Source organism: Colius striatus, chromosome 17 (genome assembly GCF_028858725.1).
Source record: "Colius striatus isolate bColStr4 chromosome 17, bColStr4.1.hap1, whole genome shotgun sequence".
Lineage (NCBI taxonomy): Eukaryota > Metazoa > Chordata > Aves > Coliiformes > Coliidae > Colius > Colius striatus.
In genome coordinates, this window is record NC_084775.1 from 5,985,134 (window position 1) to 6,011,859 (window position 26,726).

The 26,726-nt window shown below is 48.0% G+C and overlaps 1 protein-coding gene across 2 annotated transcripts; it reads left to right on the forward strand.

The window, feature by feature from the left end:
* CABP1 (calcium binding protein 1) lies at positions 1-26,726 on the forward strand. Of its 2 annotated transcripts, XM_010210280.2 has the most exons (7): positions 12,996-13,040; positions 17,668-17,844; positions 21,498-21,528; positions 22,385-22,528; positions 23,761-23,870; positions 24,260-24,407; positions 26,143-26,726. In XM_010210280.2, exons 1-7 carry the CDS (start codon positions 12,996-12,998, stop codon positions 26,166-26,168), a joined length of 681 nt encoding a protein of 226 aa, XP_010208582.2. In that variant the 3' UTR covers positions 26,169-26,726. The 2 variants fall into 2 exon arrangements, with proteins under 2 accessions (XP_061866013.1, XP_010208582.2); XM_062010029.1 differs by lacking the exons at positions 12,996-13,040; positions 17,668-17,844 and adding an exon at positions 1-597.

Genomic DNA, 26,726 nt, shown 5'->3' on the forward strand with positions numbered 1-26,726 from the left:
ATGAGCGGCTCCTCCATGGCGAAGAGCGAGTCCCGCACTTCGCTGCTGAAGGCGGCGGGGAGCCGGAGGGCAGCTGGCGCCCAGCCCCGCGGCAGCCGTGCCCGGGACGGCAGAGGACAAGGCGGGCAGGCGGAGAGGGAGCAGAGCCAGGAGCCGCTCCCCGGGGAGCCCAGTGCCCGCAGGCCGCTCTGCCACCCGGGCGCCCGGGAGGACGGAGCGAGGGGCGCGGGAAAGCTGTCACATGGACGCGGGGAGAGCCAGCCGGAGACGGCAGAAGGAGGTCCAAGGAGAGGCAGCGGAAAGGAGCCGGCGCGGACATCCAGGCACCACCACCACATCCCTCCGCACGCCAGCCACGGTCATCCACAGGACCAGAATCAGCTCTCAGACAGGGATGGGGAGGAGGCAGAGGAGGACTTTTTCTTCAGTCACAGGCAGGGGTCCAGCAGAGAGTCCCTAAAGCTCTCGGAAGGCGCTTCACCTCTGTCCAAATCCAGCAGCAAGTACTCCACCAAGTCCAGCAGCAGCGATCGTTCGGTGGAGGCGGACCCCCTCTTCCACCAGCTGCATCCCATGCTCAGCTCGGTCTTTGGCCAGGTAAAGGGCAAAGCGCCTCTCGCCCCTTCCTCCCCTCTCTCCCTCCGTCCCTGCCCACCCTCCGCGTACCCTCCTCCGCCCGCTCACGGACCTTCGTCTCCGCTTCCCGGAGCCCCCCGTGCCTCGGGCGCAGCCCGCAGCTGTAAATGCACTGCTTCCTGGCCGCCACTGCCGAACTTGTCCCGGCTCTGCGGCACGGCCGGGGCGCTGCGGGGCCGGCACCGAGGAGGGCTCCGCACCGGGGGGGCACGGGCCGGAGCAGCCCGCCCGCCCCGCGGCCGCTGCGCAGCGCGCTCTCGGCGGTGCCAGCGGGGGAAGCGCCCGTGCTTTGCCTGTCGCCGGGGGAAGTTGTGGCTCTGCCTGCTGAGGGTGAGAGTCAGAGAAGCGGATTTAAAAAATGTATTTACTTATTAGATTCTATCTCTCTGGCTCCCCGCCTTGCTTTGCTGTATTTGTTTACATCCCCTTATGGTACATTTCTGTACAATCAGCTTGTGAATCGTTTCTGATGGCAGAAGCTGTCAGGAGAAGATAGTGGGGAGGACGACAAAAAAAAAAAAAAGAAAAAAACCAAACCCAAACCTGACCCAGTTCCGAAGCCTTCCCAGTCACTGTGTTAGGATGGAACAGATGCTTTCGGTGTTTAGAAATCTCTTTTGGTACAAAGCTGTCGCTTTTAGCTGCTTCTGGTAGTGAAATTACCCAACAGGGCTACTCTCTAAAAATGAACAGGCAGAGGGAGACTGGCTCAAAATTTTCTTTTAGAGCCATTTAGTGAGGTTACTGGGAGATGTAATCTCCGGGAAGATTAATGTAACTGCAATCTCCCAGATGCACAATTATAGGTATAAGCCAGTAGCCCGGGCAGTGAAGTTCCAGCCCTGGAAGTGATCAATTAAATCAGAATCATGATTTGTGCAGTTTGCTGTCGTTGGAGCATTTGGTATTTTTAAAGCAGGTTTGGGAGGCTTTGTGGGGTGCTCATTCAAATTAGTATTATGGAGAGAATTAGAAGAATTTTTGTCGTTGGGTGGGAGGAGGTGTCTGTTTAATCTAGCATCAGGAAGTGTTGTCTATTTCTGTTCATCTTGACTTCTCCAGAGAAAAATTGAAGCACATCTGTTCTCCACAACAATTTTGCATCCTCACTGACAGTCTGCTATCTATGAATGTTACGCTTATGTTTAACTCAGAATATTACTCTCCCTGTGCCAAGGATGTACCAGAAGTCTAGATTAAAATTTTGTAACATTAATAAAGAAGGGCCTGGTGAGCGGCTTGGTGCTCAAGCAGGTTACAGAAAACAATATTCCAGCACAAGGCTTTGAAATCCATGAGCTCAGCTCTGGCTTGTGCTATCCCTGTAGTTCTGAGGAAAGTGGAGATGTGTCTGAGAACAGGTTTTGAGTCTATGGAGTTATATGTCCCCAAAATGTCAGAAATACAAACAAATCCACGCCAGGGCTCCCACTCACAGAAATGTCCCTCATTTTGAACTAAGTCCTTACCTGAACAGCATCTTTATTTTACCCACTCTGCTGCCATTGCAGTGTTGTTAGTCACTAGTGAAAGCTGTAAACTTAGTGAAATGTAGTTGTGGTGTTGGGCAATGCCCCTTACAGAAGAGACATATACAGTTCTAGTTTTCATCTTTTCACCAGGTACGTTGTACCATTGCTTATAAACAAATGGCAACACGTTTCCTTTAGAGCATAATATTACTTATTCTCATTTCTTGCTGTATTCATCTCTCACTTGCTTTGTTTGAAGTAACTATGAGAGAACAACCATCTAGTAGAGATTTTAGGACTGTTTTTTAGGAGCACGCTGTAGTAGGGCTGTACAAGGGATTTGTGGATACAGGAAGGGAAACTATGTAATAGGATACACAAAGAACTGGTTACAAGAAGAGGTATGTGAAGATTTTTTTCATAGCAATATCAAAATCTTGGGATGAGTAAAGGCCCAAGGATAGGAATTACATAAATTCTCTCATGGAACTGAACAATGGAAATTTTGTTTCTGTGAGTGAAGAAAGAAATGATAAGCATTGTGTAAAAATGTGAGTGGTGCTTTGAGATAGCCAAGGACTTCAGCCTGGGCTGGAGCAGGGTCGTAGGCACAGAAGTGTCCAGGATTGCTGTATAAGGCTGCAGGTGCTGTAACAATCAGTCTGCTCCACATTGTAATTAGAAGAGAGCAACAGCTCAACAGACTATTTATTGCAGGAACTTCTCTCCAGCCCACATAGCCCACGGTGAAACAGTTAAAACAGTAATTTTACAGTACACAGAAGGAGAGGAGCACAGTGATGCCTATCTGCAGCAGCAGTGCGCTGTGGTCCAGCACCACCAGTATATCTTGTCTCAGCTCTACAGATGTGGAACATCATCACCCTGTTGTTCCACAGTGGTGCAGTGATGTGGTCGCAGATGCAAGCACTACAGTGGTACGATCAGATACGCAGAAAAGATTGCAGGGATGACTTCACAGAGGATGTCACTGTTGCAGTAACAGCAAAAAGGAGCAGTTCAGGACTACAGGGTTGTGTCTGAGGAAGACAGCTGTGTGGCTGTGCAGGGAAAAAGACGTTGCGAAGGCAGAAGTGCTGTGTTTACATAACCAGCACAGCAATATAGTGCACTGTGATTATGTACTCCAGGAGAATGCTAAGATACTGACAGGATACAGGATGCAGTGATATTTTATTAATTAGGCTTATGCTACACTGGTGCAGTGATGTTCTAATATAATAAAGCAGTAATACTCTTTTGGGGCATTTTACCATTTTGTAATTGAGTAGTACATGAATTAACAACTGTAGAGTAGGGTAATGATGTATAAGCCAGGATGTCATCTCAGTCTAATGACATGTTTGCACACTGGATCGGTGAGGCAGCTGCAGGAAAGCACTCTGCTGTGGAGTTTGTACCGGGTTAGCAAGCAGTGCCGCACAGCACCGAGCGCCTGGAGAACACAGCACTGACAATGCGGTGGTGTGGTAACGCAATCCTGTGGCAGAACAGAGATGTGATACTGGTGCCATGCGGTAGGAGTTTGGCAGTGCACGGGTGTGATAATTATGTGATGTTGTAGCCTGACAGAAGAGTTTAGCAGTCTAATGATGTAGTAATACAATATTCCAGATGGGAGCTATTCTATACAGCAGTGATTACCTCTGGTGTGATAGTAGCCAAGGGCTGTGCTGACCTGACAGCACCATCCCGTTGTACCAGAAGGCAGCGAGTGAGCTGTTACCACCATGCTGCAATTTGGGAGGCATAGCTGTAAGTTAGCACAAGGGCAATGCTACAGCCTGGCCTGGTGACAGCAGTGCAGCGTGAGTATGGGCTGGCTGTACGGTGCATGTGGTAGCGGGACAGTGCTGGCGCTGCAGCAGCGGTGGCTCGGTGACTCACAAATGTAGTTGGCAATGGATGTGTGTGTGATAATGCAGCCAAGTGAGAATGTGGCAAGAAAAGGGAGCATGGGAAGGGTGTTTCATATAATTTTGGCCTGGTGGCAAGATAGTGCTGGAGTGACCAAGTGGTGAAGGTGTGTTCTGAAGCAGAAAGGAGCATGTTGTCACCTCTGCAGAGCAGAATAGGATGATGTAGTGTGTATAGCATGGCTACAGGAGACAGTTTAGCAACTGTGCAGCATTGAGCAGTCGCACATCCCTAACAGCAGAGAACCAGCGATCCTTCAGCAGCTGGGGTGGTGGTGAGGTGGCAGCCTGGCAGCAGGACACAGCTTGTTAATGTGACAACAGTAGCAACAACAGCAGAGAGACTGGGACAGCAGTGTGGTGGTGGCAGACACCTTGACACAACAGTTTTGTGGTAGCAGGATTGCCAGGGCAGGGGTGATGTGGCAGTAGTACCTACAGTGTGGCAGCATCTCAGCACCAGGCTCACAGCACAGTGCTGTATGGGTACTGCAGCACTGAAACCCACCGGTTCTCATCGCTTCCTTCCTCCCGTGCTGCAGCGTTAGCCTAGCTGGCACCTTTAAGAAGAGCTTTTTCCGGGCCTTTGCTATGCAATATTAATTTGCAAGCGATCCTGCCATGTGAGACCTGACCATTTTCAGAGCCGTTTAGCTTTCACACCCTGCCTCACTGTTAAATTTTTCATCGAAGTGATTCCCCAACAGTTTTCTGTCAATTGCCTCTGGTAGCATGGGGATCTGAGAGGTCAAACAATGCCGTCGGGAATCATTAAATATTTACAGGCTTCTGCTGTTAGCGCTGTGGCCAAAGGGGCTTTTGTATTTCTATTTGTACAGGGAGTTAAAAGCCTCTCCTATCTGCACTCTCCCATTTCTTCTTTAATTTCAACATCCATGTTTCCATTAAAATAGGGAAATTTCTGCCTTTCCTGTATCATTTTCCTTTTTTCATCCTGCTCACTCTTCCTTTACTTACGGCCTTTAGTTCTTCTTAACAGTTCTTAATGGACCTTACAGTAAACCGGAGTGACAGGCGTGGCCCTGTTTTAGGGCAGGATGTGTCCCCAGGCTGCCTGTGTGGGAAGCAGGTGTCAAGACTATTTTCCTCTAAGCGAGCAGGAGCAGGTAGAGAAAAAAGTGCCCTGTCCAGCTTCTCACCCTTCTGGTCTCTACATCTGCAGGATGACCTTGTTCCCTCCAATCACCCTGGCTTCAGCTGATTCTAATGGGAGTTTTGCCCAAGAGCAGTCACTGCATCAAGACTTTGTCTTGGAGCTCCACCAGCGCAGAGCCAGGGAAGCCTGGCCAGCCCAGCCAAGGGAGAGCAGTTGATGGAAAATGGAAGTTTTCAGTTGCCCCAGTGTGTTAGCGAAGGAGACTGCAGCATGATGGGCTGTGCCGGGGTGGTGACACCAGCGACAGAAACTTTCACGTGTCGTGCAGTGGGATGGCAAAGGGAAAAGGTCTGGCTCACCTGCTGCCTTCTGCAGGGGAAGCCGTTGCGTTTCAGGGCTTGTGGCAAGCTGAGGGCAGTTTCAAAAAGCTACTCATTTACGGTGTTAAATTGGCACGGTAGTTCAGAGTGAACAGACTCCTGGCTCAAAATGACCAACCGTCGTAGTGATGCAGATTCGACCGCGCAGTCTCAGCCTGCTGGTGCGGAGCGTGGGTGCACATGTTAGGAGGTAAAAAACCCAGAAGAAGCGCTGTATCCTCCCCCGACTTTTTCTCCTCTTCTTATGGAACCTCTGAAGGCTTGTTCCGGCCCCAAAATGTTGCTGCAAGAGCGCGGAGAGGGAAGTGTGTCCCCGGGGCCACTCCTGCAGCCGGCGGTACGCCCCGAGTTGCTGCCGTGCCCGGCCGACGGGCTCGCCGGGGCTCGCCGGGACAGCCGTCGTGGCCGCCGCAGGGCTCGGGGCAGCGTCCCGCGGGGCCCCCGGGACAGCGGGGCGGCCGCGGCTCTGCTCGGCGGCCCCAGGGCGCCCCCTGCTGCGGCCGGCGCGGCCCGGCCCGGCCCCGCCGCCTCCTTCCTCGCGGCCCTTCTCCGGCCGGCGGGCCCGCCTCGGCACGGGCGCGGTGCGTCCAGGGCGCCCTGTGCCTGCCCGTGCAGCCGGCGCTTGGCCTCTGCCGGGTCCCCGAGTCGGGCGGTGAGTGTGTCAGACTCGGGGAGAGCCCCGCGGTTCCCACGATATGAGCGAGAGCTGATCCGGGCGTCTCGCTGGTCGCCGGGCATGTATTCGCAGGGCTCCGGGTACCAGTGTAAGGCTAGTACGGCCTCTGCTTCCCGTCCCAGCATGTGTTGGCACCGCCTCTGTCCGTGCATGTAGCCTGACATAAAGAGCCTTCATATAAACGTCTTCTCTGTACACGCACAGCTTGTATGCTCGCAGCCCCTGCTAAATCGTCGGTGTGGCAACACAACCACCTCTCTACATGCACGTACATTCCTGTGCTTAAAACGATGGGTGTATGTGTACATCCCTGCCTGCTGACACCTGCCATGCCTTCCAAGGTATATGTCATGTTATCTATGGTTAATGGACACAGACTTGGGAAAATGTTCCGCTCGAGCATATGCACTCATCTCACCCCTTGCTCAACTCGGAGAAAAGAATTATCACATTTACTGCTTATAAAGAGCTTGAGGGATAGGAGCCAGATGTATGGAATCACTGAGGGGCAATGGATGTTTCCTGCCTGCAGTGAGTCTGCCAGCAAACATTAATCTTTGTCAGCTATTTACTTTTTACACAGGTCTGTTTTAAAAGGATAGAGAAAGACATAAAAAATAAAACCAAGCTAAAGGAAAAGTTGTTATTAAATATTCTGTTCATGACATAGACAGCAGTATGACCTAATGCACTGCAATACACAGACCTGGTTAGATTCAGCTTATGCTTTGAGAGAAGAAAATATTTCAATAATAACTTAATCATCTTTTAAATTAGCCCACTATGCATTCCATCAACCTAGACCACTTTGGTTTTTGTTTCATGCAATATTGGATTTGAACAAAGTGTCAAGGAAGAGTTTAGGTTTAGATGTAGTGGCTGGGCTGCAGGTTTGTTAGCTGAATTAGCTGTGGTTCTCTGTAGCATTGCAGCTTTGGTAACTGTTTTTCCCTGATGAGTCCATGAGTGGTATTGATTTCCAATAACAAGCAGCTATATGGTGTGCATCCAGTAAAAGATGCCTAGCTAACTTTGGGCTCCCTTTCAATAATCCTCTGACATTCCTCTGACCTTAGAGAGCAACAGCAGTGCCCGTGAACTTCAGTAATCTTCCAATTTCAACCAAATGCCCTACTTAGAAATAAAACCAAGCTGCCATAGCTCATATAGTCATAGCTCAGGTTTTAGTAGCTTTCTGTACCTGCGTAAGACTGCAAACTCAACACTGTCTATGAATGAAATCATTAGCAATAATCTAATACTTCTTCCACCCATTCCTCTCTTTGAGTGATTTGCACCTTGCAACTGTCTTTGGAAAGAATATACAGCATTGCTCCATCCCACACAGATGAAATACATTCTCTACACTTGGAAGGAAACAGGCAACTGTGTAATGTTGTGAGGCATCATGTCACAACAGTTGAAGGCAGGAAGTAGAAGGCCACCAGCAACCTTCCTGCATCTGCTGAAATAGTGCAAAAAGGGTTTAGGTTGTTTTAGACCAGCTGTGTTGAGATATAGCAGAGGTCTCATACTGAGATATGCAGTTTGATCCTTCTAAAGGTGCTATCAGATCCTTACTCACAATAAAAGTGGAGACCTTGGTTTTATGGTGGTAAATCTCAAGTAATGCTGCAGGGTTGATTTGGAGCATTTGGTTAGTATTGGTTTCCAAGCCTCTGCTCATCTAATAGTCAGCCATACTTTTTCTATAGCACCTGAGTGTGCCAGTCAAATGCTGACACCCTGCCCCTTTTATTTGGGAAGAGGTGAGGAGCCAGGGCTAAATTTGCTGCTTTTGCAGTAGTCCCTGATAGGCAGAGTCACGATTCTCATATTCCTGAGCAAAGAGAAGGGACCACATAAGGTTTGTTTTAAACAATCTTTGTGCTGCCTGTACATGAGAAATTGCCACAGCAGTGTCTGAGGTGTCAAGCTTGTACTTATCTTTTTTGTAGACCATCAATGATCTTGAAAACAGAAAATATCCACAGCAGATTGTGTTCTGGCCAACACATTTCCTGCACAAGGGCTTGGAAATTGGGCCAGTGCAAAATATGTGGATCAGGTCTGCATGGAAGATGTCAGGAGATGGCACGTTTCCACCTCTTTTCATCTATTGCAGAATAAAGCTGGCTAATTCCAGACAAAGCTGTTCTAAACAGAAGTTGACAGTCCAGGCTTTGTTACCTTGAGAGGGATGGAAAATATCCTTGGTCTTTTTAATAACCTTTCTGTTGTTTGTGATTGAATGTGATCCAATTGCTCTAATGGAGGAGAATATTGTGCATAGCATGAGTCATAGAATCACAGAATCATTACAGTTGGAAAAGACCTTTAAGATCATCGAGTCCAACCAGTCAGCAACACTTTCTTCTTGGAACAGCTGACAGCAAAGAAAGTTCCCAAACTCTCTGCAGAAATATTCCTGCCCCTAGATGAGGATTTGGGCTGCATCCACCAATACCTGCTGGTGCTTCCCCTTGAGATGTACCTCTACTTGACGGACTGGAATATGGAATCATCCAAGGTTAGGAGACACAACTCAATGTGCAGCAAAAACACTTTGGGAGCCTGATGTAGAGGAATGGGAAGCCAGCTGCAGAAGTTTGGAGTGCCAGTGCACGTTCCAGCAGTCAGGAGCTTTGAAGTGAGGCCTTTGACAGCACTGGCCATGGAAGGATGTTAACAATTCCAAATGCTTAGGCTCATCTGAGGTCATCTGGTAAACAAGACTGAGTTATTTCTTGTAAAATACAGATCTATAGCCACCAGCTAAAGGATGGCTGGGAGCAGATTTGAAAGCTACTGATCAATATGTGCACTCTCCATTCTGTGATATTTAAAAATAGACCAAAAATTCTTGCCCTATAAGGACAAATATAAATAATGCAATAGGCTCTTAGACAAAACTATGGACTTAGTGAAAAGATGCTAGGAATGAGTTTTCTCTGCTTTACTATATGCTCCCCTCAGATTAACCCCCTTACCTACAGACATTGCCCAGTTGCAGTGCTTGTGTGGTGTTGAAAACAACCATCTGATGTAACGTTCCAGTGAAGGACCATGCACTGAAATGGGCCTGGCATCTGCACAGTCTCCCTGTACAAACCCATGCTACCACTGGAAATCTTTGCCAAGCAAAGCTAAGTTGGATAAGCAATCCCACGTTTTAGATTGACTTTTGTTCTTTCTGTTGTGGCTGTTGGATATTTGCTCCCAAACGATTAGCTATGATGAGATCCAACATTTTTCTATGAAATGAGCGTATCTGCCAAAGGTGCCAGCCTGAAGCACAGCACTGCTGCTTTTTAAAGAATTCAGACATATTAAACCACCTAAATCACTCCCAGTTCAATGCCAAGTTGCCCAGCCTCCTCCCTGCTCTGTGCTCAGGTTGGTCAATGTGCCAAACGGTTCTTTCCTCTGCGCTGAGACCTCTCTCTGTGCCAAACCACATCTCTTGAGGTCTCTGCTCTCCACCTTGGGCCTCAGGGGAGGGGAAGGGGTGCAGGCACATAGGCAAGGCTCACATCTCACAAAGCTCCTACTCAATTTTAGAAAGTTTACAACAGAGCCCCAGACCTTAAAAGAACAGTGTGATTGCCACAAAGAACAGTGTGGGAAAACCAGTATACATGCATGTGCAGCCCTCCCACACGCATACTGACTACCCCAGATATAGGCATACCCACAGATCAGCACCTACACACAAATGTTTTTGACACACTTATTCTCAGCATCCTGTTCTCTTACAGCAGCCTTAGTTGGAGGGAGAAAATATGTTTCTTCTAACCTAATCTTCTAATGACCTTTCTGCCAACTCCACTTTCCTGCCTATCTCTAAGCTGCTAGTGGTGGTGATGGGAACAAGACCGCAATGTAGAGAGTGACTTTCCTCCTCAGAGGTTAACAGGGTCTATCTGCTAGATTGCAATGGGCTGCCCCTTGCAGCAGTGCCAGAGTTCTTACAGAGTAGAAGGACTTTGCAAGTGGACTCCCATCGCCTCTTTTCTTCCTGGATTGTGAAATCATTGGCAAGCCTGGCAGCAGATCTCAGCCCTCTCACTCTGCCCTGCATGTTTCCTACAGCTGCTTGCAACTGCAGGGAAGAAACGCAGGAGAGCAGGCAAAAAGCATCAGCGTGCCATGGTGGCTGGCTTCACATGCCCTTGTACTAGCTAATATTTAGAGGATGGCTGTCTTGACTTTTGTTGAGAGGCTTTCAGAGCTCTGTAAGACATGCACAGTGGCTTCCCTCCAAAGCTGTCCCATGGCAGGAGATAACCGACTCCCTTGCTCTGCTCTCTCCAGGAAGATGCAGGAGTTGGGTGCTTCTCAATTGCAGGGCATTCCTGGCCTCCACACTGCCTGTCAGAGGGAGATTCATTATCAGGAGGGAGTTGATTCTCTCTCCTCTCTGCTCTGGAATTGGAGTCGTTTGTCTCGGGAAGGAGCCCAGGCGCCTCACTTGCTGTGTGGCAGCTTCTGCTCAAGGAAGACAAGCACTTTGTCAATAAACAAGGAGCCTGGGGAATGGCTCCAGCTGACAGAGGACATTATTAACGACCAGTACTTTGGCTGAGGGCAGATCAGGCTCCCATTAGTTGTTTTAAAGAGGGGAAAGAGAAATAAAGCTAAAGATGGCAGCCTTGAGAGGAGCCCGGAGTTTCAGCATTCTTCTGCAAAGTCCCCCCACAGTGAAGCCCAGGGCTGGAATAGGCCCTGGGGAGTGACTGTGTATTTCCCCAGTGCCAGGGGTCTTCAGACTGTGACAGCAGGAGACAGGCTCAGCTCAGGAACAGTTTTGCTTCTCAGCTCACCATGGGTGGGCTCTGATGTGGAAGTCTTTCAGACCAGAGCTTCCCCATCCCCTCTGGCCCTCTCTCAGTCTGTCCTGGGTACAAAGGATGTCTTCTACTGCAGCTTCTGGCTTTGGACGGCCTGTGGACCTTTGTGTAGCTTCTCCCCAGGCCACGCAGTGAAGAAGGCATCACAGAAAGGAGGCTCTTCCACTGCCTTTAGTCTTGTGAAGTGGTCAGTACAAGGAAGAGCAAGAAACACCATCCTACATGGCCGTGCAATTCTGGCTGCAACTGGAACTGGAGAAGCTGTTGACTTTTCATGGTTGAACTCCTAAACTCATCTCATCAGGTGGAAGAAGCATCTAAGCTGTAAAGCAACTGTTGATCCACCTTACAATCACACTTAATTTGCCAGACCACCGTCAGAGTGGAAGCAGAGAAACCCCTGCTTTGTTATGACATTGATATTTCATCTTTCTCTGTCCTACAGCCCTAGAGCTTCCAGGAGAATGAGTCCTTAGGTCCTGCACAAAAGAGTGTGGGGTGCAAGTATTTGCCCATGGGTTAGGTATTTATAGAGCCTTTTGGTTGGACCATACTTGCAAAGAAAGTTGTGAAATCTTTCAGCTGAACACCTCAGTGTCCAGCCAGCCTGTTGCACAGACAGGGGTATAGGATCAGTGTCACCTTTGTCTTCACAGTTCTTGAAGGAGATAGCTATTCGTGCCATGGCCTCTTACCACTGTGGAGCTGCAGCTGTGGTGGCTTCATAGCTAAAGGTACATTCACTATCCTGTTCAGATCCTGTTGCCTGGGTGTGATGGTGAGTTTTTAATGCAATTTTATTCTCTTTTCAGGCTGAATAATCATGCTCAGCCTGAGATCAGAGAAATGTGTGTTGGGGACCCATCCCTTTTCTTTCAGAGAATATACAGTTGCCACAACAGGCCCGAAGTCCAGAGCTCAGAGATGGCTCTAGTTTTAGGAGCTTCTTATTTATTCCAAAACTTGAGTGTTTGGAAATGGAATGGATGGATCTGGCATCCAAATTCTTTGTTTCCCATTATCTAGCCTGGGGTTGTTCAGATTTAGCAGATATGAGCCCATCCTTAGCTGACTTGTGCAGGTGAGCCAGTACTTGATTTCTACCTGCAGAAAGCTGGAAAAACTTTGCCACAAGACTGGCTCAAGGTCTCTCCCTTGTGGTTAAATTTACCGTCCTGAAGCTGATGGTGTTGTAGGGTCCCTGGGCCGCTGCCTCCGGGCTTGCTTCCACTGTGGCAGGAAAAGAATGAGGGACTTCTAGGTCTGCTGGTATTTATAAGCTGAAGCAGGTCCCACCCGGATAAATGGTCCATTTCTGCTCCGAAATGAGCTCTGGACTCTGCTCCAAGCCCCTAAGTGGATTGCCTTCTGGCCAGCCTAGCTCTCTGGTGATTGAAAAGCTGAGAGGAGTTAGAAGGGGGGTGGGTAGGGATGCGATGTTCAGAGGCTGCGTGGACCCAAACTAGCTGGATTCACTGAACTCATCATTGAAATCAGTTCTTGCGGTGCCTCTGTTTTAATTCTCCCGAATCAGCTCTCTCCTATGAGTGAAACAATCTTGCCTGCAGATTGAGGGGGGTGGGAGGGATTTGAACATTAATCTGATGTAGATTATACATCCGCCTCCCTCTCTCTCCCCTTCTCACTCTCTCTCTCCCTCTCTCTCCCTCTCTTTCTGTCTGTTTCTCTCCCCTCCCTCTCCTTCCTGCTTCATCTCTTCAAGAAAGTGAACATAAAGTAAAAACACGGAGAGAGAGAGGCAGAGAGAGAAAAAGCTCCCTGAAGAGGGAAAACCCAGCAGCCAGTAGCTGTTTGGATTTGCCTTGCGCTGCCTTTCTTGCTTTGCTCCCAAGGAATACCTTTAATGGGATCAATTGCTTCTGTTCCTTTATAACCAAGTCCACCGGAAAGGCAGACTCAACATATTATGGGCAACTGTGTGAAGTCTCCACTGAGAAACCTCTCAAAAAAGGTATGTTCCCTGAATCCAAGTGCATTGTGCGTTTCCAGCCCTGCTTCTTGGGATGGGTGACGTTGTGGGCAGAGGGGTATGGGAGGTGGGAGAGGCACAGAGATACGTGTGAAGAGTTCAGCTCTCTTCACCAGACTTTTTTGTAAGAGCTGCTCATGTAAGTGCAGCCGTTAGAGCCCGGGATGCTGAGAGCCGCAACGTATGTGTAAATCAATGTGTGTGTAAATCAACGTGTGTGTCTGCATGCACAGGGGTAGGCGTGTGTCCCGCTCACGTGTGTGGATGGCTGTGCTCTGGGTACGTGCAGGCTTGTGCTTGTCGCTGTGCAGTGTGCTGGCACACATCTTTTGTACAGGCATCTGAAAGTACGTGCGTGTGTGAGAGTTTGTGTGGGCACGTGCTTCAGTTCAGAGGTATCTGCATGAGTCTAGTTGTGTGTCTTGTTTTCTGTAGGGACATGAATTCCTGTACATGTGAATGGGTATGTGTCTGTACGTATTCCTGTTGGTGTGTAAGCGTATGCACACCTAGTGAGCCCATCTGAAGTATCTGTGTGTCCTTAGCTCTTACGTACACACCCTGCGGTGTGTGAACAGGCATGCCACGGTTGTTGTGAGTGTACGGGGGTCCCTGCTTGTACAGCCCTGTGTGTGTCTATACCTGCTCGTGGTTGTCACAGCAGTCTGTATGTAGACACACCTGTGCTTTTAGGTGTATCCATCCTTGCCTATGCATGCCTCTAGTTTTGTTGGTATGTGTTTGGGTACAGAAATATGTTTTTCTCTGTGATGAGTTTGTCAATGCCTCTGTTTGTGAGCAGATACTCAGGCCCTGGCTGCGTGTTCATGCATCGTGTTGCACGTGAGCACAGCCCCTGTGTCTGCATGCTTGGACCAGCCCAGCTGGACTTCATTTGCAATCTGCCATGTGTACCTGTCAGGCTTCAGCCTGTCGTCTGCTCTGTGATGAGGTTTTACAGCAATCCCAGGACAAGTTCAATTAAGGAACACTTCTGCTGTTAGGAACTAGATTGAAATGGGAATGACGTGCCCCAGAAATATCTCTCATTTGACTGAGGAAGGTCTTACAGCACTGTGTACCTGTCAGCCACACAGTTCTCAGCACTGCTACAAATCTCATAACTCAGCAAAAAGCTATGCAGTTCACCCCTTGTAAATACAAAAGCTATGCTAAGCATCTAAAGTATTGCAGTGAGGAGCTACTTCTGCAGAGACCTCGCTGACAGTCAAACACCACTGTGGTCATGATGCTCCACTCAAGAGACCGAGCTGGGAGGGAGCTGCTGGGGAGAGGGCCCCCTAGCAGGGAGTTTCTTCTGGCCAGAGATTTGTTTCTTCTGTGTATAAACACAGTTTGCTTGTTATCTCAACTGCTGTAAACAGAGCCAGCAATGGCAAAGTGCTGCTGCGGGGAAGCTGGGATACACAAAGGGGAAATTCATCAAGCAATTAGGCAGTGCTGAGGCCAGTCCCTAGGTCAGAGTGTCCTTCAGGGAGAGGCAGAAGGAGTTGAAGTTCACCCAATGTTGCACATATGAAAAACCAACTTGGTTGCTTCTAGGTTGCCTGCAACTTGCAATAAAAGGAGTTGGCTGCAGCTGTGCTCAACGTGATCAAAGCGATTGCAATTAAAGTCTGACCTGTGACCAGGCTGCTTGAATCAAAATAGATTCAAGAACTTCTAAGCTCTGTGTCGTCAGTCTTTTAGGTAATTTATGTTTTTATTCCTAAAAGCTGCTCAAAAAATGTATTTCATGTGCCTAGTTAGAAGGGCTGGGATGGCAGGACTAAAGAGAGAAAGTTGCAAAGCTGAATTAGAGAATTTCTCAGATGTCGCTCCAGATAGCTGTGAACTGAGGCCTTGGGTGCTCATCCTGACAGGTCCTGTGGCTCTGTCTTTCTTTTGCTCATGACACACATCGTTAGAGTGGAGACTTTGCAGATCAGTCTTAACATTGCACAACTTCACTTGGCTGTTTTACAATCCTGGCCTTTTTTTTTCTCAGATTTAACCTTGGGCAAGCTCATTTTGCTGAAATGGTGGAGAGGAGGGACTGTAGATGATGTGTATGAAAACTGAACTTGGATGATAGACCGATCTCTTGAATCCATGCTTTCAGCTCAGAATTTGGGAGTCACCTGCAGGCACTGGCTGGCTTGTTCTGGGACTGGCTTACCAGGGATACCCTGTTCAGGTGTCAGTGCTGAGGCTTTGTCTCTACAATATCTGCTGTTGGCAGCTTCCCTTTCCCACTGTCAGTGTCCCCCCCAGTGATCCCAGCAGCCACCCTGGCTGCCTTTCCCCAGGGAGGCAGTGCACTTGGGATTATGATGTCCCTCAAGGATTTCTGCTCTGCAAAGTCCATCTGATACTCAGGCAGGAAAACAAAGTGGATCCTGTTGTGCATCTACTGTGCAGAAAGAAAAACGTTTGGCATCCAAGCTCACCATCACTATGGCCATCTCTGAATCAGCCTGGCCTCTTCCCTCTCCACGGTATATTGGTCTGACACAACCAAGGGCTGAGCACAGACAGGAAGGGCAGTAGTGCTTTGCTTGGGGAAGGGACAGGGAAAGCCTGAACTCCCCAGTTCCATCCTTGCATTTTCCTTACAGTGCATGCTGCTGTTTCTCTTTTATGAGGCAGCTGATGTTGCTTTGCCCTGTACCCATGTCACAGCTCCCTTCCTGGCTCTGCTGGGATGTAGGAGGAATGTGGTGGAGGGAACTTGTGGGGATACTTGCAGGAGAAATCTGGGAGGCTGCTGGGAAAGGGAACATCAAATGCCATAAATCCTGCCTGCAGCAGCAAAGCCAGGCAGGGAGCTCCTGTCAGGTCTTGCTATGCCATGCACCTAGTCCTGGCACTGCAGTGGGGTGTTTGATCAGGATCCTTGGTGGCTCTTGGCAACTGTTTCACCAAACTAGCAATCTCCATCCACACAGGAAAATAATGGGATGACCGTTCTGTGGTACAGCTCTGTGGCATGGTAATAAACTCTATTGATTGGAAGGGTCAGCAAACAAGGATTAGGAGCTGTGGGGCCTTCAGCCTTTCACGTGGCTTCACTGGAGTTAAACACAGAACTGATGTGGGCTATTTTAAGTGATTCATATTATTTGGAATATTCAACTGCAAAATGTGGCAGGAAATAAAGCTGATAATTTTGAAAATACATTGCACTGAGATCACTAAGCTATTGCAGTTCAGCACAGATGCTTTGACATTTAGCTGAGCTAGTAATATGCCATTTGTGGATGGATGCTCATCTTTCAGGTTTTTAAGGACAAATGTCCTATGTGTCAGAGTTATTCAGAGACAGATTCCTTCCTCATCCATGACTGCAACGAAAATGCTTTTCTGTTTCATCATTTTCTTTTTCCATGGCTTGCTTTTTAAGTTGGGGTTTTTTTGTTTGGTGTTTGATATTCACATGACATGAGCAGATTGATGTAAGACTGTACAAAAAGGTGAACTACAAACCATGTGTGCAATGTAACAGCATGTGGCAGACACAGCAAGTGTCTCGGACTAATGTGAATGGGTCGTGTGTGTGTGTCAAGTCCTTAGCCTGAAAAGCACCTCAGGCTTTAAGGAAAGGGTTAATAGAGACAATGACAATTGACTGAGCTTCTCTGATCACCCCTGGGAGCACCGTCTGGAAAAGTGGAATCATTCCTGAAGAGGAATCTGATGTATGATTAATGTTTATTCTATAAAACTAAGGGTCCTGTGGGTTGTGCTGGCTTTTTATAGCTGCATGGGAATATCAGGATAAGAGTTTTCTTGCAGAGCCAGGGAAATGCATTTCTATAAAAGGAAAGCAGTGCCTCCTTACAAAATCCAGTGCTGGATTCTGTTCTGGAGCCCTAGCTTAGCAGGACGTGTGCACTTAGGAAAACGTGCAAATGCAAACAGGCAAAATTGTGCCTGTGCCTGATCTCCACTTTGGGACTGTCAGTGATTAGAAGAGGCCAGTGCAGTAACTGCCTGAGACCCTGAGGGTGTAACTAATTAGAAGTGGCATGGGACAGCGAGCCTGCAGTTGGCAGAGCCACTTGATGCTGTAAATGGCTTTCTAATAATATTATGAAGCTTGTGATGCTGTGTTGCTGAAGTGTAACTTGGAGCCTTGTGCAGTGTCTGTGCAGGCTCTGCCTGGTCTCCTGGGTATGCCCTGCCTGACACAGCTCGGTCAGCAGCTTTGCCCCGGGCTCAAGCTGGCACACGTACTGTTAGGTTGGGGCGTGCTCGTCTTTTACAGCTCATTCGAGGGACTGTTAACTCTGGGGCGGATAGTGAGAGCGTGGCCCTTTGGGCTGTGTCTGGGTAGATGTGAGCAGTGCTGAGTTTGATGTCTTTTCAAAGTGAAACTCCCGTGGTGGGTTATACTTCTGTCAGCTTTTCAAAGTGAACTGCTGGACTGATTGCTTCTGTACAAATGCTAACAGACCGGTTGGGGGGACCCGGTGTGCACCAGATGAAGGAAATGTAGCAATAATGTCTCTGCGAGGCAGTTCAGTAAAACTTCAGAGGAACAGCTGGGCGAGACGGGGAGGTAACATCCTCTGTTGTGTTGTTTGCTTGCTGCTGGTTGGCTGGGAAGATCCGCCATGAGGAGAAGACGTGCTATAAGGCTGTCCAGACGAGCGAAGAGGGGCCGTCGGCTTGCGAGTACCAGGGTCCGCTCATGGTGCTGGCCCAGAACTGCGCCGTCATGCACAACCTGCTGGGGCCAGCATGCATCTTCCTGCGGAAGGGCTTCGCAGAGAACAGGCAGCCTGTACGTAAGTTGCACCCAGCCGGGCGAGACACGCACAAAGGCACGTGGACCGAGCCAGGGGTGCGGTGCTGGCCGCATGCTCTGGCTGCCTGGGGCTCTGGAACCCTTAGCCCTGGGTCTCCAGCATCCCAGCTCCAGCTCCAAGTGCAAATATAATCACAGGCAAATGTCTTAACCTGGAGGATGTGCAGGGATATTCCTGTGCCTAAACACCAGGGAAGAGGGATTCTTAAAATGCAGCTGCAGAAGATAGATCCAAGCCTACTCTTGAGAGGCTTGGATAGACATAGTCCTATGGACTCAGGAGAAGGACTTAGGACTTCAGGACTTACAAAATCATATTGACTCAGGAGGAGTGTGGTTTTCAAAGCTGTTATTCCAGCAAGATGTCCACATCTCAGTCCCAGAGGCTCATCTTAGCATTTAAGGCCTAAATAGCCATTTAAATGCAAATCAGGGCACCCTTATTGGGAACAAGCTGTCCCACAGAGATGTCCATACTTGACACTGTTCCTATCAGCTCACAGTACCAGCAGAAATAAGCATAAGCCTGCCTCCTCACAGATACCCAAAGGCAATCTCTTATACACTGTCATACCCAGCCTGACACTGCAGCAATCCAAGCCAAATAAACCATAATCCAAGCCTGTCCTCATGTTTGCAAATAGTGGCAGACTACCAAATGCTATTGCCCATACGCGTGGAGGGATCAGTAGCAACACCACATCTACCTGTTCAGTCACATCTATTTCTGTGTGTTCATCTGCATCTGATGTATGCATTTATACAGAAACAATAAAAACACACATTTGTATTTAAGGGTACACACCTGGACATGTTGACTATACATAGATATATAGCCCAGTAATGTATCTTTACAGGAAGTGAAACGTATTTTTGTACATAAATGTTTGATTCCTACAAGAAGATGAATTTAAAGACATACACAAACATACTATTAACACACTTTTTGTGGGTGTGTATAAGTGAATATGTGCGTTGTCAGATATTCACCCAGTATGTTGCATATTCTTGTGTTGAAACAAAGCTCAATTACCTGAGGGTCAGAGCTTTCTTGCCTCTGTGTCTTTCACTTGTGCATTGACATGGCCATCTACAGCTAGTTGTAGAAGACAACTAGATTTTTATTTTTGAAACCTCTTCTTCAACCAACAACTCCCAAAAGAGTTGTTATTTGTCATTATTGGTCAAAGGGCTTTTGTTGTTCCTAACCTCCAGCCACTAAGCAATCACATATTCCTTGTGCCAGTTCACTAATACACAAACGATAATATCCTCACATGAGCACACTTGCTGGCCTCACACAGAGGCACACATCATAGCAGACAGGTCCAACTCCCTAGTGCAAGGCTCACAGCTGGACAGGTATCAATCCTGCTTAGTCTGTGGAAACTCACAGTACCCAAAGAAGTCTCCAAAATAGGATTAGTGATGTCTCTAACTACCCTGATGTAGAATAAGTGCATCTGATAAACAGCTTTACTTGTACTGACTCTCTAGAGCAACAAGATTTATTGTGAATAGAAGGGAAACAAATGAGGCTAAGACCATTACATATAATGGACTCTCTGAGGGTCACCTCTGCTCATATCTAGGATCTAAACTCTCTGAACAGTTTTATTCCTCTTTCCATATGTGCTACACAAGCACTAGAGTGATTCAGCCCATTTCTCCCCATGCAATTTTCTTCCTTTATCATTTTAGGGAATTTTCTTTCAAATTTAAACCAGAAAATCTCATCATGATGTTAGTTATCACTTGAGTCAGATTTTTGGAGGGACATAAACCCTCCCCCTGCTCTTGCATTCGCAGCCTGTGGCTCTCTGATGGTAGAATCTGCACGTGCAAAGATATGCTCAGAGCCCTGCAAACGCAAATGCCTTGGTGTGCAAAATCAGAGCTGGTGCTGAAGCCCCACTTCTGACATGTGTCAGTCATGTCGGTTGCAACGTGGTCTTCAGTGAGGGAGAAGGATGGTCTTGTGACAAGTGCGCTGGAGGAAGGCCTGGGTCCTACCCCAGCCAGTCTCACGGGAGCAGTGGCTGCGGGTGAGTCGTGGCAGCCTTTGCACCCTCTGTGCTGCTGGTGATCACACCCTGGCATCCGCTGCTGTGCCCAGCAGCCGTTGGCACGCCGCAGTGGTGCCAGGGATCAGCATTTATGAGCTCTGGAATGAGGCTCACAGGATGTTGGTGCTGATCATGGGTGGTTTTCATCTGCTGTTTTATCTAAGGCAGGAGGGCAATAATGCCTCCTACATCCGATCTAGGGAGTTTGAATTGTTTTATGACTTGGTGTTGATGAAAGCAGAACAAATGGGATGACATGTTTGAAAATACCAGGTCTGTGAAGGATGAAACAGCAGAGCCAGCATGCTCCCACAGTTCCATCCAGCACAGAGATGCCTCTGGGAAGGTTATGAGTGGCAAGCTGGTCATTTCTCTGGCACAGCCCATTTTTGCACAGACGTAAACCAGTGTGTGTCCTAGTTTGCTATGCACTCTGAGCAGCTGCCATTAAAGTTTCCAGAGAAGCCTGTGGTTAAATAGCAAAGAATCATCCTTCTCAAGCTGATCAAGGGCACCGTCTCCAATGACGTGTGGTGAGGCTGGAGGACACCTGGAAGGCAAGGAGAAACTCCCCGTGGTTGAGGGGAAAAGCTGAGAGTGAGGCGACGAAAGAGATGGTGTTCTGTGTTTCCAAATTCTCAGATGTTTTGGATTTGCCTGGGAGCCATGAGAGGAATTAGAAAGGGCATTTAAACCAGAAAGCAGTGCATTTCCATGCTCATCTCTTCTTCCTGGTGCAGTGTTGGAATTTTCCTATACTCTTTTGTATCCTTCCCCTTCTTCCGAGAAATTCAAATTGGATGTTTGAAGTTGCAGTGTTTCCTGAACATGGTGAATCCTTGTCCTGTTTTGTTTGTAGATGACCTTGATGATGTATATGTTGTGTGTCTGCCTTCATGCCTGGTTTCAAAATGCTTGTGTATGGAGTTGAGGCTGGGGGGAAGTTCCTACCTTTTTGTGAAGACCGACTGTAGGAGATGACTCTGGGATACTGGCTGTAAGAGAGCTTGTGGCTGTCGCTGTCCTGCCAGAAGACAGGGATCAAGCAGTGTGATCCAAGCAGATGATGTTATAGACCTGCTGCTTACAGGGACTGCTTCCAGCTGTTTTGATCTGGTTGTGTCAGCAGGAGCTGCGGTAGGAGATGCAATCAGAGCTCTAGAGATCTTAACTGCTGCAGGGACAGGCTCTGCTCCAGGACTTTGTGCTGGAGAATGAATTATGAGCTTTACAAAGGTGCTTATAGAACCACATGGGGAGACCACACGTATTGCTGTGCTGGCCTGGGTCTCTTCTGTTTTGGAGGAGCACCTATCATCCCCTTGTACTGCAGATGAGAGGGAGAGGGGCTTCCAGAGAAAAACATGCAGGCAAACATCCCTTGCACTGGGGAGAAGAGCTGGGAAGCCTTCCTAGGTAGATGGTATTAAACATGTCATCACCTTCTTGATTCTTCTCTCACTTTCTGGCTTGTCCCAGAACTGTTTGCACCAACAAGCGCTATTCTGAAACTATGTCTTTGGCAGTCAAACAGCTTTAACATAGTGTGTTCTCTTTTTGCAGGATAGAGAGCTGCGTCCGGAAGAAATTGAAGGTAAAATTTGTCACTCCTTCTGTCACTCCTTGCCCAGATAAAACCTTCTGGCTGGCCCAAGGGGCAATGAGTACAAGCTAGAACATAAGAGGTTCCAAAGAAACATAAGGAAAAACTTCTTCACTGTGATTGTGCACTGGAAGGGGCTGCCCAGATGGGTTGTTGAGCCTTTTTCTCTGGAGACATTCCAAACCCACCTGAATGAGTTCCTATATGATCTACTCTAGGTGGTCCTGCTCTGGCAGGGGAGTTAGACTGGATGATCTTTCAAGGTCCCTTCCAACCCTTAGCATTCTGTGGTTTTGTAAAAATTATTTGGGGCAAATCAAGGGAGAGGTTTACTGGAATAATTCCTAGAAATCCCAGCAAAAGAAATAGTATGTAAAACTGCAGGAGTGCTGACTGTGAAGAATTTTGCATCCATTCCAGCTTCTGCAGGGTGGAAGGATAAGTAAAGTAGTGGGATATTTGCTGTCAGGGAACTGCCATGCACCCTGGCTCCCACAGAAAGTCTTGTAGAGCATGACACAGTAGTATGGCTCCAGGGAGGGATATATGATCTAGTGCAGGGCTAAAAGTTGGGAAAACTTACTAGTTCCAGTTTCTTTAGCGTGTGTAGTTTAGCAATGATTAGTTTGTGACACTTGTAGTCCAGCTTTCCTGTTAGGAATGGGTCAGCTGGGCTGCTGGCAGAAGAGCCAGTCATTGCCTCTTTGGAGGGAGATGTGCTGGGAAAATATGGACTATCTTAGGGAATCTGGCCTCATAAAGGGCAACCAGTCCTGGGGAGGTTTATTGGAGAAGGTATTTCAAGCTGTCACTGACAATGTTGTTCTTTTTGGATCCACTCCCGCAGAATTAAGAGAAGCATTTAAGGAGTTTGATAAAGACAAGGATGGATTTATTAACTGCAGGGACCTGGGGAACTGCATGCGAACCATGGGCTACATGCCGACTGAAATGGAGCTGATAGAGCTCTCTCAGCAGATCAACATGAACCGTGAGTAATTTCTGCCAAGCTGTACCTTCCTGTTGCTGTGTGCCCTGCATCATTGCCTCAGGCTCTCAATCTCCTGCTGTCTTTTTTTCCTTTGGATTCCCTCCCCTCTTCTTTTGGTTCTCATTTTCACTCCCTATCATCTCTGCTGTGATGTCCCTAGAAGTTGACGTCTTTGTTTCTTGCTTATCAAAGGGACAGTGTGGACTGCGCTGTATGGGAACAGCGAGTGGAAGGGCTGTACTTCATGTTTATGTTGTCAGGTATAAAACTGCCCTTGATCTGGGCAGTTAGACATCAGTGCACAGGCTGTGGGTGTTGTCATATTGAAACTGTTGTCAAATGATGTCAGGCTGAACAAAGAGCCTGGAAAGATGGAGATGCTTTGGTCAGATGGATGATGGATGAGCCCTTCCCTCCGTGTTGGTGGTTTGTGGATCTGCTGTGTGCCTGGGGGTGGGCTGTGAGCGAGCTGGCCTGGCACTGTCAGGTGTGCTGGAACATGTGAAAATGCATCTGATTCACTGCAACTGTGTGTGTGCCCCTTGTCTTTCACCATCATTTTTTGTTGCCTGTGCAAGGTATTACCCTCAGCCAGGTGGGGAAAAGGATATTTAGTGCATGTTTTTTCTGACACATGATGATTTAAGAAGGACAAGTTCCTTGGTCAAGGGAAGGAAAACAGTTGTGATGTACAGAACCAGTCACAGAAGAAAGTAGCTGATAACCCTGGCACAGAAGTGCTTAGGAATTTGAGAACATTACTGCCAGCTTTCAGATTGGGAACAAACAAGAAAAAGGACAAATACAATGAATAAACTGTTGATCATACATTAGCCACTAATGCTAATGGAGCAAGACTCCACCGCTGCTGCAGCACACTGCCCAGGCCAGGCAGGAGCACCATGCTATGCCCTTGCTGTATCCTTTGGCACAGGCACAGCAGAGGGTTGCAATAAGCACTGGAATGAGCAAGCCTCTGATACCTGGTACATGATGCCATAAGGATGTGACAGTCTCTGGCAGCCTGGGATGGACTAGCTACCTAGCCCACACCCCAGAAGATAAAAAGGCAGTGTCAAACCACCTCTGCTTTTCCTTCCACTGTCCTGCACCTTCTGTGCTTTTCCTCCTGGAGAATTAAGCCCTCTCTGGGCCATGCAGAAGTGCAAAGTGAGTGCTGGGCTTGGCTAACGTATGGAGTTCTGACACACAGTCTTTCATCTTGTCCCAAGTGGGTGGCCATGTGGATTTTGAAGATTTTGTTGAGCTGATGGGCCCAAAGCTGCTAGCAGAAACTGCAGACATGATTGGTGTAAAAGAGCTCCGTGACGCCTTCAGAGAGGTGAGTGCTCCCTACCGCGTGCCCTGCAGAAAGGTGAGCAACAGGAGACAGGAAAGAGAGAAGACCCAGTAGGGAAAAGAAGGAGGAGAGAGCAGCACAGTAGAAGACAGAGAAAGAGCCAAGACAGGCATGGAACAAGGAGAAGCAGAGAAAGTTACTAAGATAAGGGAACCCTTGAGACAAGGAAAAGGAAAGCTGGTGCAGACACAGCAGTTAAAAACAATTTCTGAGGAAAAAGACAGACCAAAGGCAGCCGAAGGAGGAAAAGGAGGGACATGAACGCAGGAAAAATAGGGCACTCAGGAACAGGACTGGATAAATCCAACCCAGAGCAAGATCCAGTTCCAGTGACTGTATTTCCCCTGCTGGTGTTTTTTATGTGCTTGCAGTTTGACACCAATGGTGATGGGGAGATCAGCACCAGCGAGCTGCGAGAAGCCATGAAGAAGCTCCTAGGGCAGCAGGTGGGCCATCGAGATATCGAAGAGATCATCCGGGACGTGGATCTGAACGGAGACGGGCGTGTTGACTTTGAAGGTGAGAAGGGGCAAACACTCCCTGTCCATCTGCTCTGGCCTGAGTCAGAGTTTCAGCTCAGAGACAGAAGTGGGAGGGAAGATTTGTGTGCTCAGGGCTCAGCTATCTGAAGTATGGAGGAAAAATCAAACAAGATTTTTTTTTCTCAGTCAGCTGAGGAAAGTGGAAAACATTGTCCCAGAGAGGAAATTCCTCAGCTGAAGTGTTCATTTGTGTGTCTTCTCTTGATGCACCTCAGTTTTAGCTGGGTCTCCATAATGTTCCCTGTCACAGAGAAGCAGATTCTGGTGCACACGTGCTGTGCCATGCTCCTTTTGATGGGGCTTTGCCTGTTATGCTAAATCTATTGCAGGACCTGTGAAGAGGCTGGATTGGTTTGGAGAATGCATTGCACCTTCCATTTCCTCTGGCTCACTTTGTTACCTGGGTTTATAGAGAATTTGTTTCTGTGCCTTTATGTCACAAGATGGACGCATGCCAGATGTGCTCACTAAGACTGCAGATATCTGATCTGGAGGTGTCATGTTAAATCCTAGAGATAATTCATTCTTTTCTCTCAGTTTTCATGCCAGAAGGACTTGGAAGAATCCGAGTGGTTAAGCTACTATCCTAGCCATTAGCCATGGCACAAGCAATATTAATAGAGTTCAGGCTTTCTGGCAAATGAAGCAGGTGATATCAGACAGCTAAGCAGATATAAGAGCTGGAAGGTGTAAGAGCGTGGCAGGCTGCTTGTTTTCCTAGTGCAAACCCAGAAGTCTCTCTGCAGTAAGGGTGAAGCACAGGAGCTATAGAATTAAAATACAGTTTCTGTAATTTTTTTGGCCCAGGGTCATTCCTGGGTCTCTTACACGACAAGGAGTCTCAGTCCTCAGGATTACTGAAGTTTCTGAGGACTTTGAGAAGGCTAAAACCCTAGAAGTGGCTCTCTAGAAAGTATCTGGTAGCTGCAGTTGTTCTAATGCACTGGCTGATTACATGACAGTAGCTCTCCTTGTTTCCCATAGCTAAATTATATTAGACAGCTAAAATACATGAAATGCTACTGCAGTATCATTTTCTCTGTGAGTTACTACTTTAGTTGTCAAAGGACAGCTCCATCAATGGGAAAGGAGAAGTCAAGGAGGTAATTTCCACTGTCCTCCTCTTGCAGAATCATTAGTTCCTCAGCAATTCAAGTGCAGAATGCAAACACACTTGTACCTAATGGCATTCACACTCAATTTGAACAGTTGTAATTGACTCTACAAACTGCAGGGTGGTGAAGAAACAAATCCAGGGTATCCTTACAGTCAACCTGTGTCTTTAAAAACAAGAAGTCCAGCAAAGGAAACTCTTCTCTAAAAAAATGCTGACACCTTCTAAAACACCAATGCTTTCCCACACTGGTGCCTCTTTGAAGTGACAAGCTTACTAAGAAATCCTACTGTGTTCCCAAGGCTGTAAATTAAGGTTCCCTGAAGCTACAGTGAAGGGAGACAATGCTTTGCCATGGTGTTTGACGAGGAGCTGCTTGTGCAAACAAAACTGTGCACTGGGAAGGAGTCTGAGGCAATGGACTGACCTGGTAGTGGGATCGTATCGCTGTATCTAACACAAGGCCCAGGCATGCAGACACAGACCTGGTGGTCGTGACTCTGGGTTCCCTGGCTGCGTGTTGTCCCCAGGAAGGAGAGCTGGGCTGGGGACCAGGGATACCTTCTGCTTCAGGGCTGTCTTGTCTTGTTGGTTGCAGAGTTCGTTCGCATGATGTCCCGTTGAAGATTATTCTCAGCTAAAGAAGAATCAGCACCTTAGAGAGGGCAGAAGAGGACCTAGGTGGAGCATCTAGCCCCAATGTTCCCACAGGAAGGTTTATCGGCTGGCTGCAATTGGGACATTGCAAGATGACCTGCTTGCTCCTCCCTCATGATGGTCCCCGTGCCCCTCCACCCTTTCACACTGTGAAAGATTTGCAACTTCCTACAACTGGAATCATTCCTTGGAGATGATTGCAGGAAACTGCAGAGCCAGGACTTGCCATGATGCTTTCATGGGAAATTTGCAACTTTAGACTCCTCCTCCTCAGCTTTATTCTCCCACCAGCTGCTGCAAAGCAAGAGCAGGAGGAATCCTCTTGGCTTGGTGGACGAGAGCAAAGCCATTGGGACCGGTGGCAGCCTCAGGGCATTCTCTGCACTTCTTTGTTTCCCTTGGTGAACGTGTCTGTGTTTGCTGTCTGTGTGTGTGTGTCCATCTGTGTGGAGTTATTTATGCTTCCCCAGCACATAGTCGCATCTCCTGTGGTTATGTTTACCAAAAGTACATTTAAATACATGT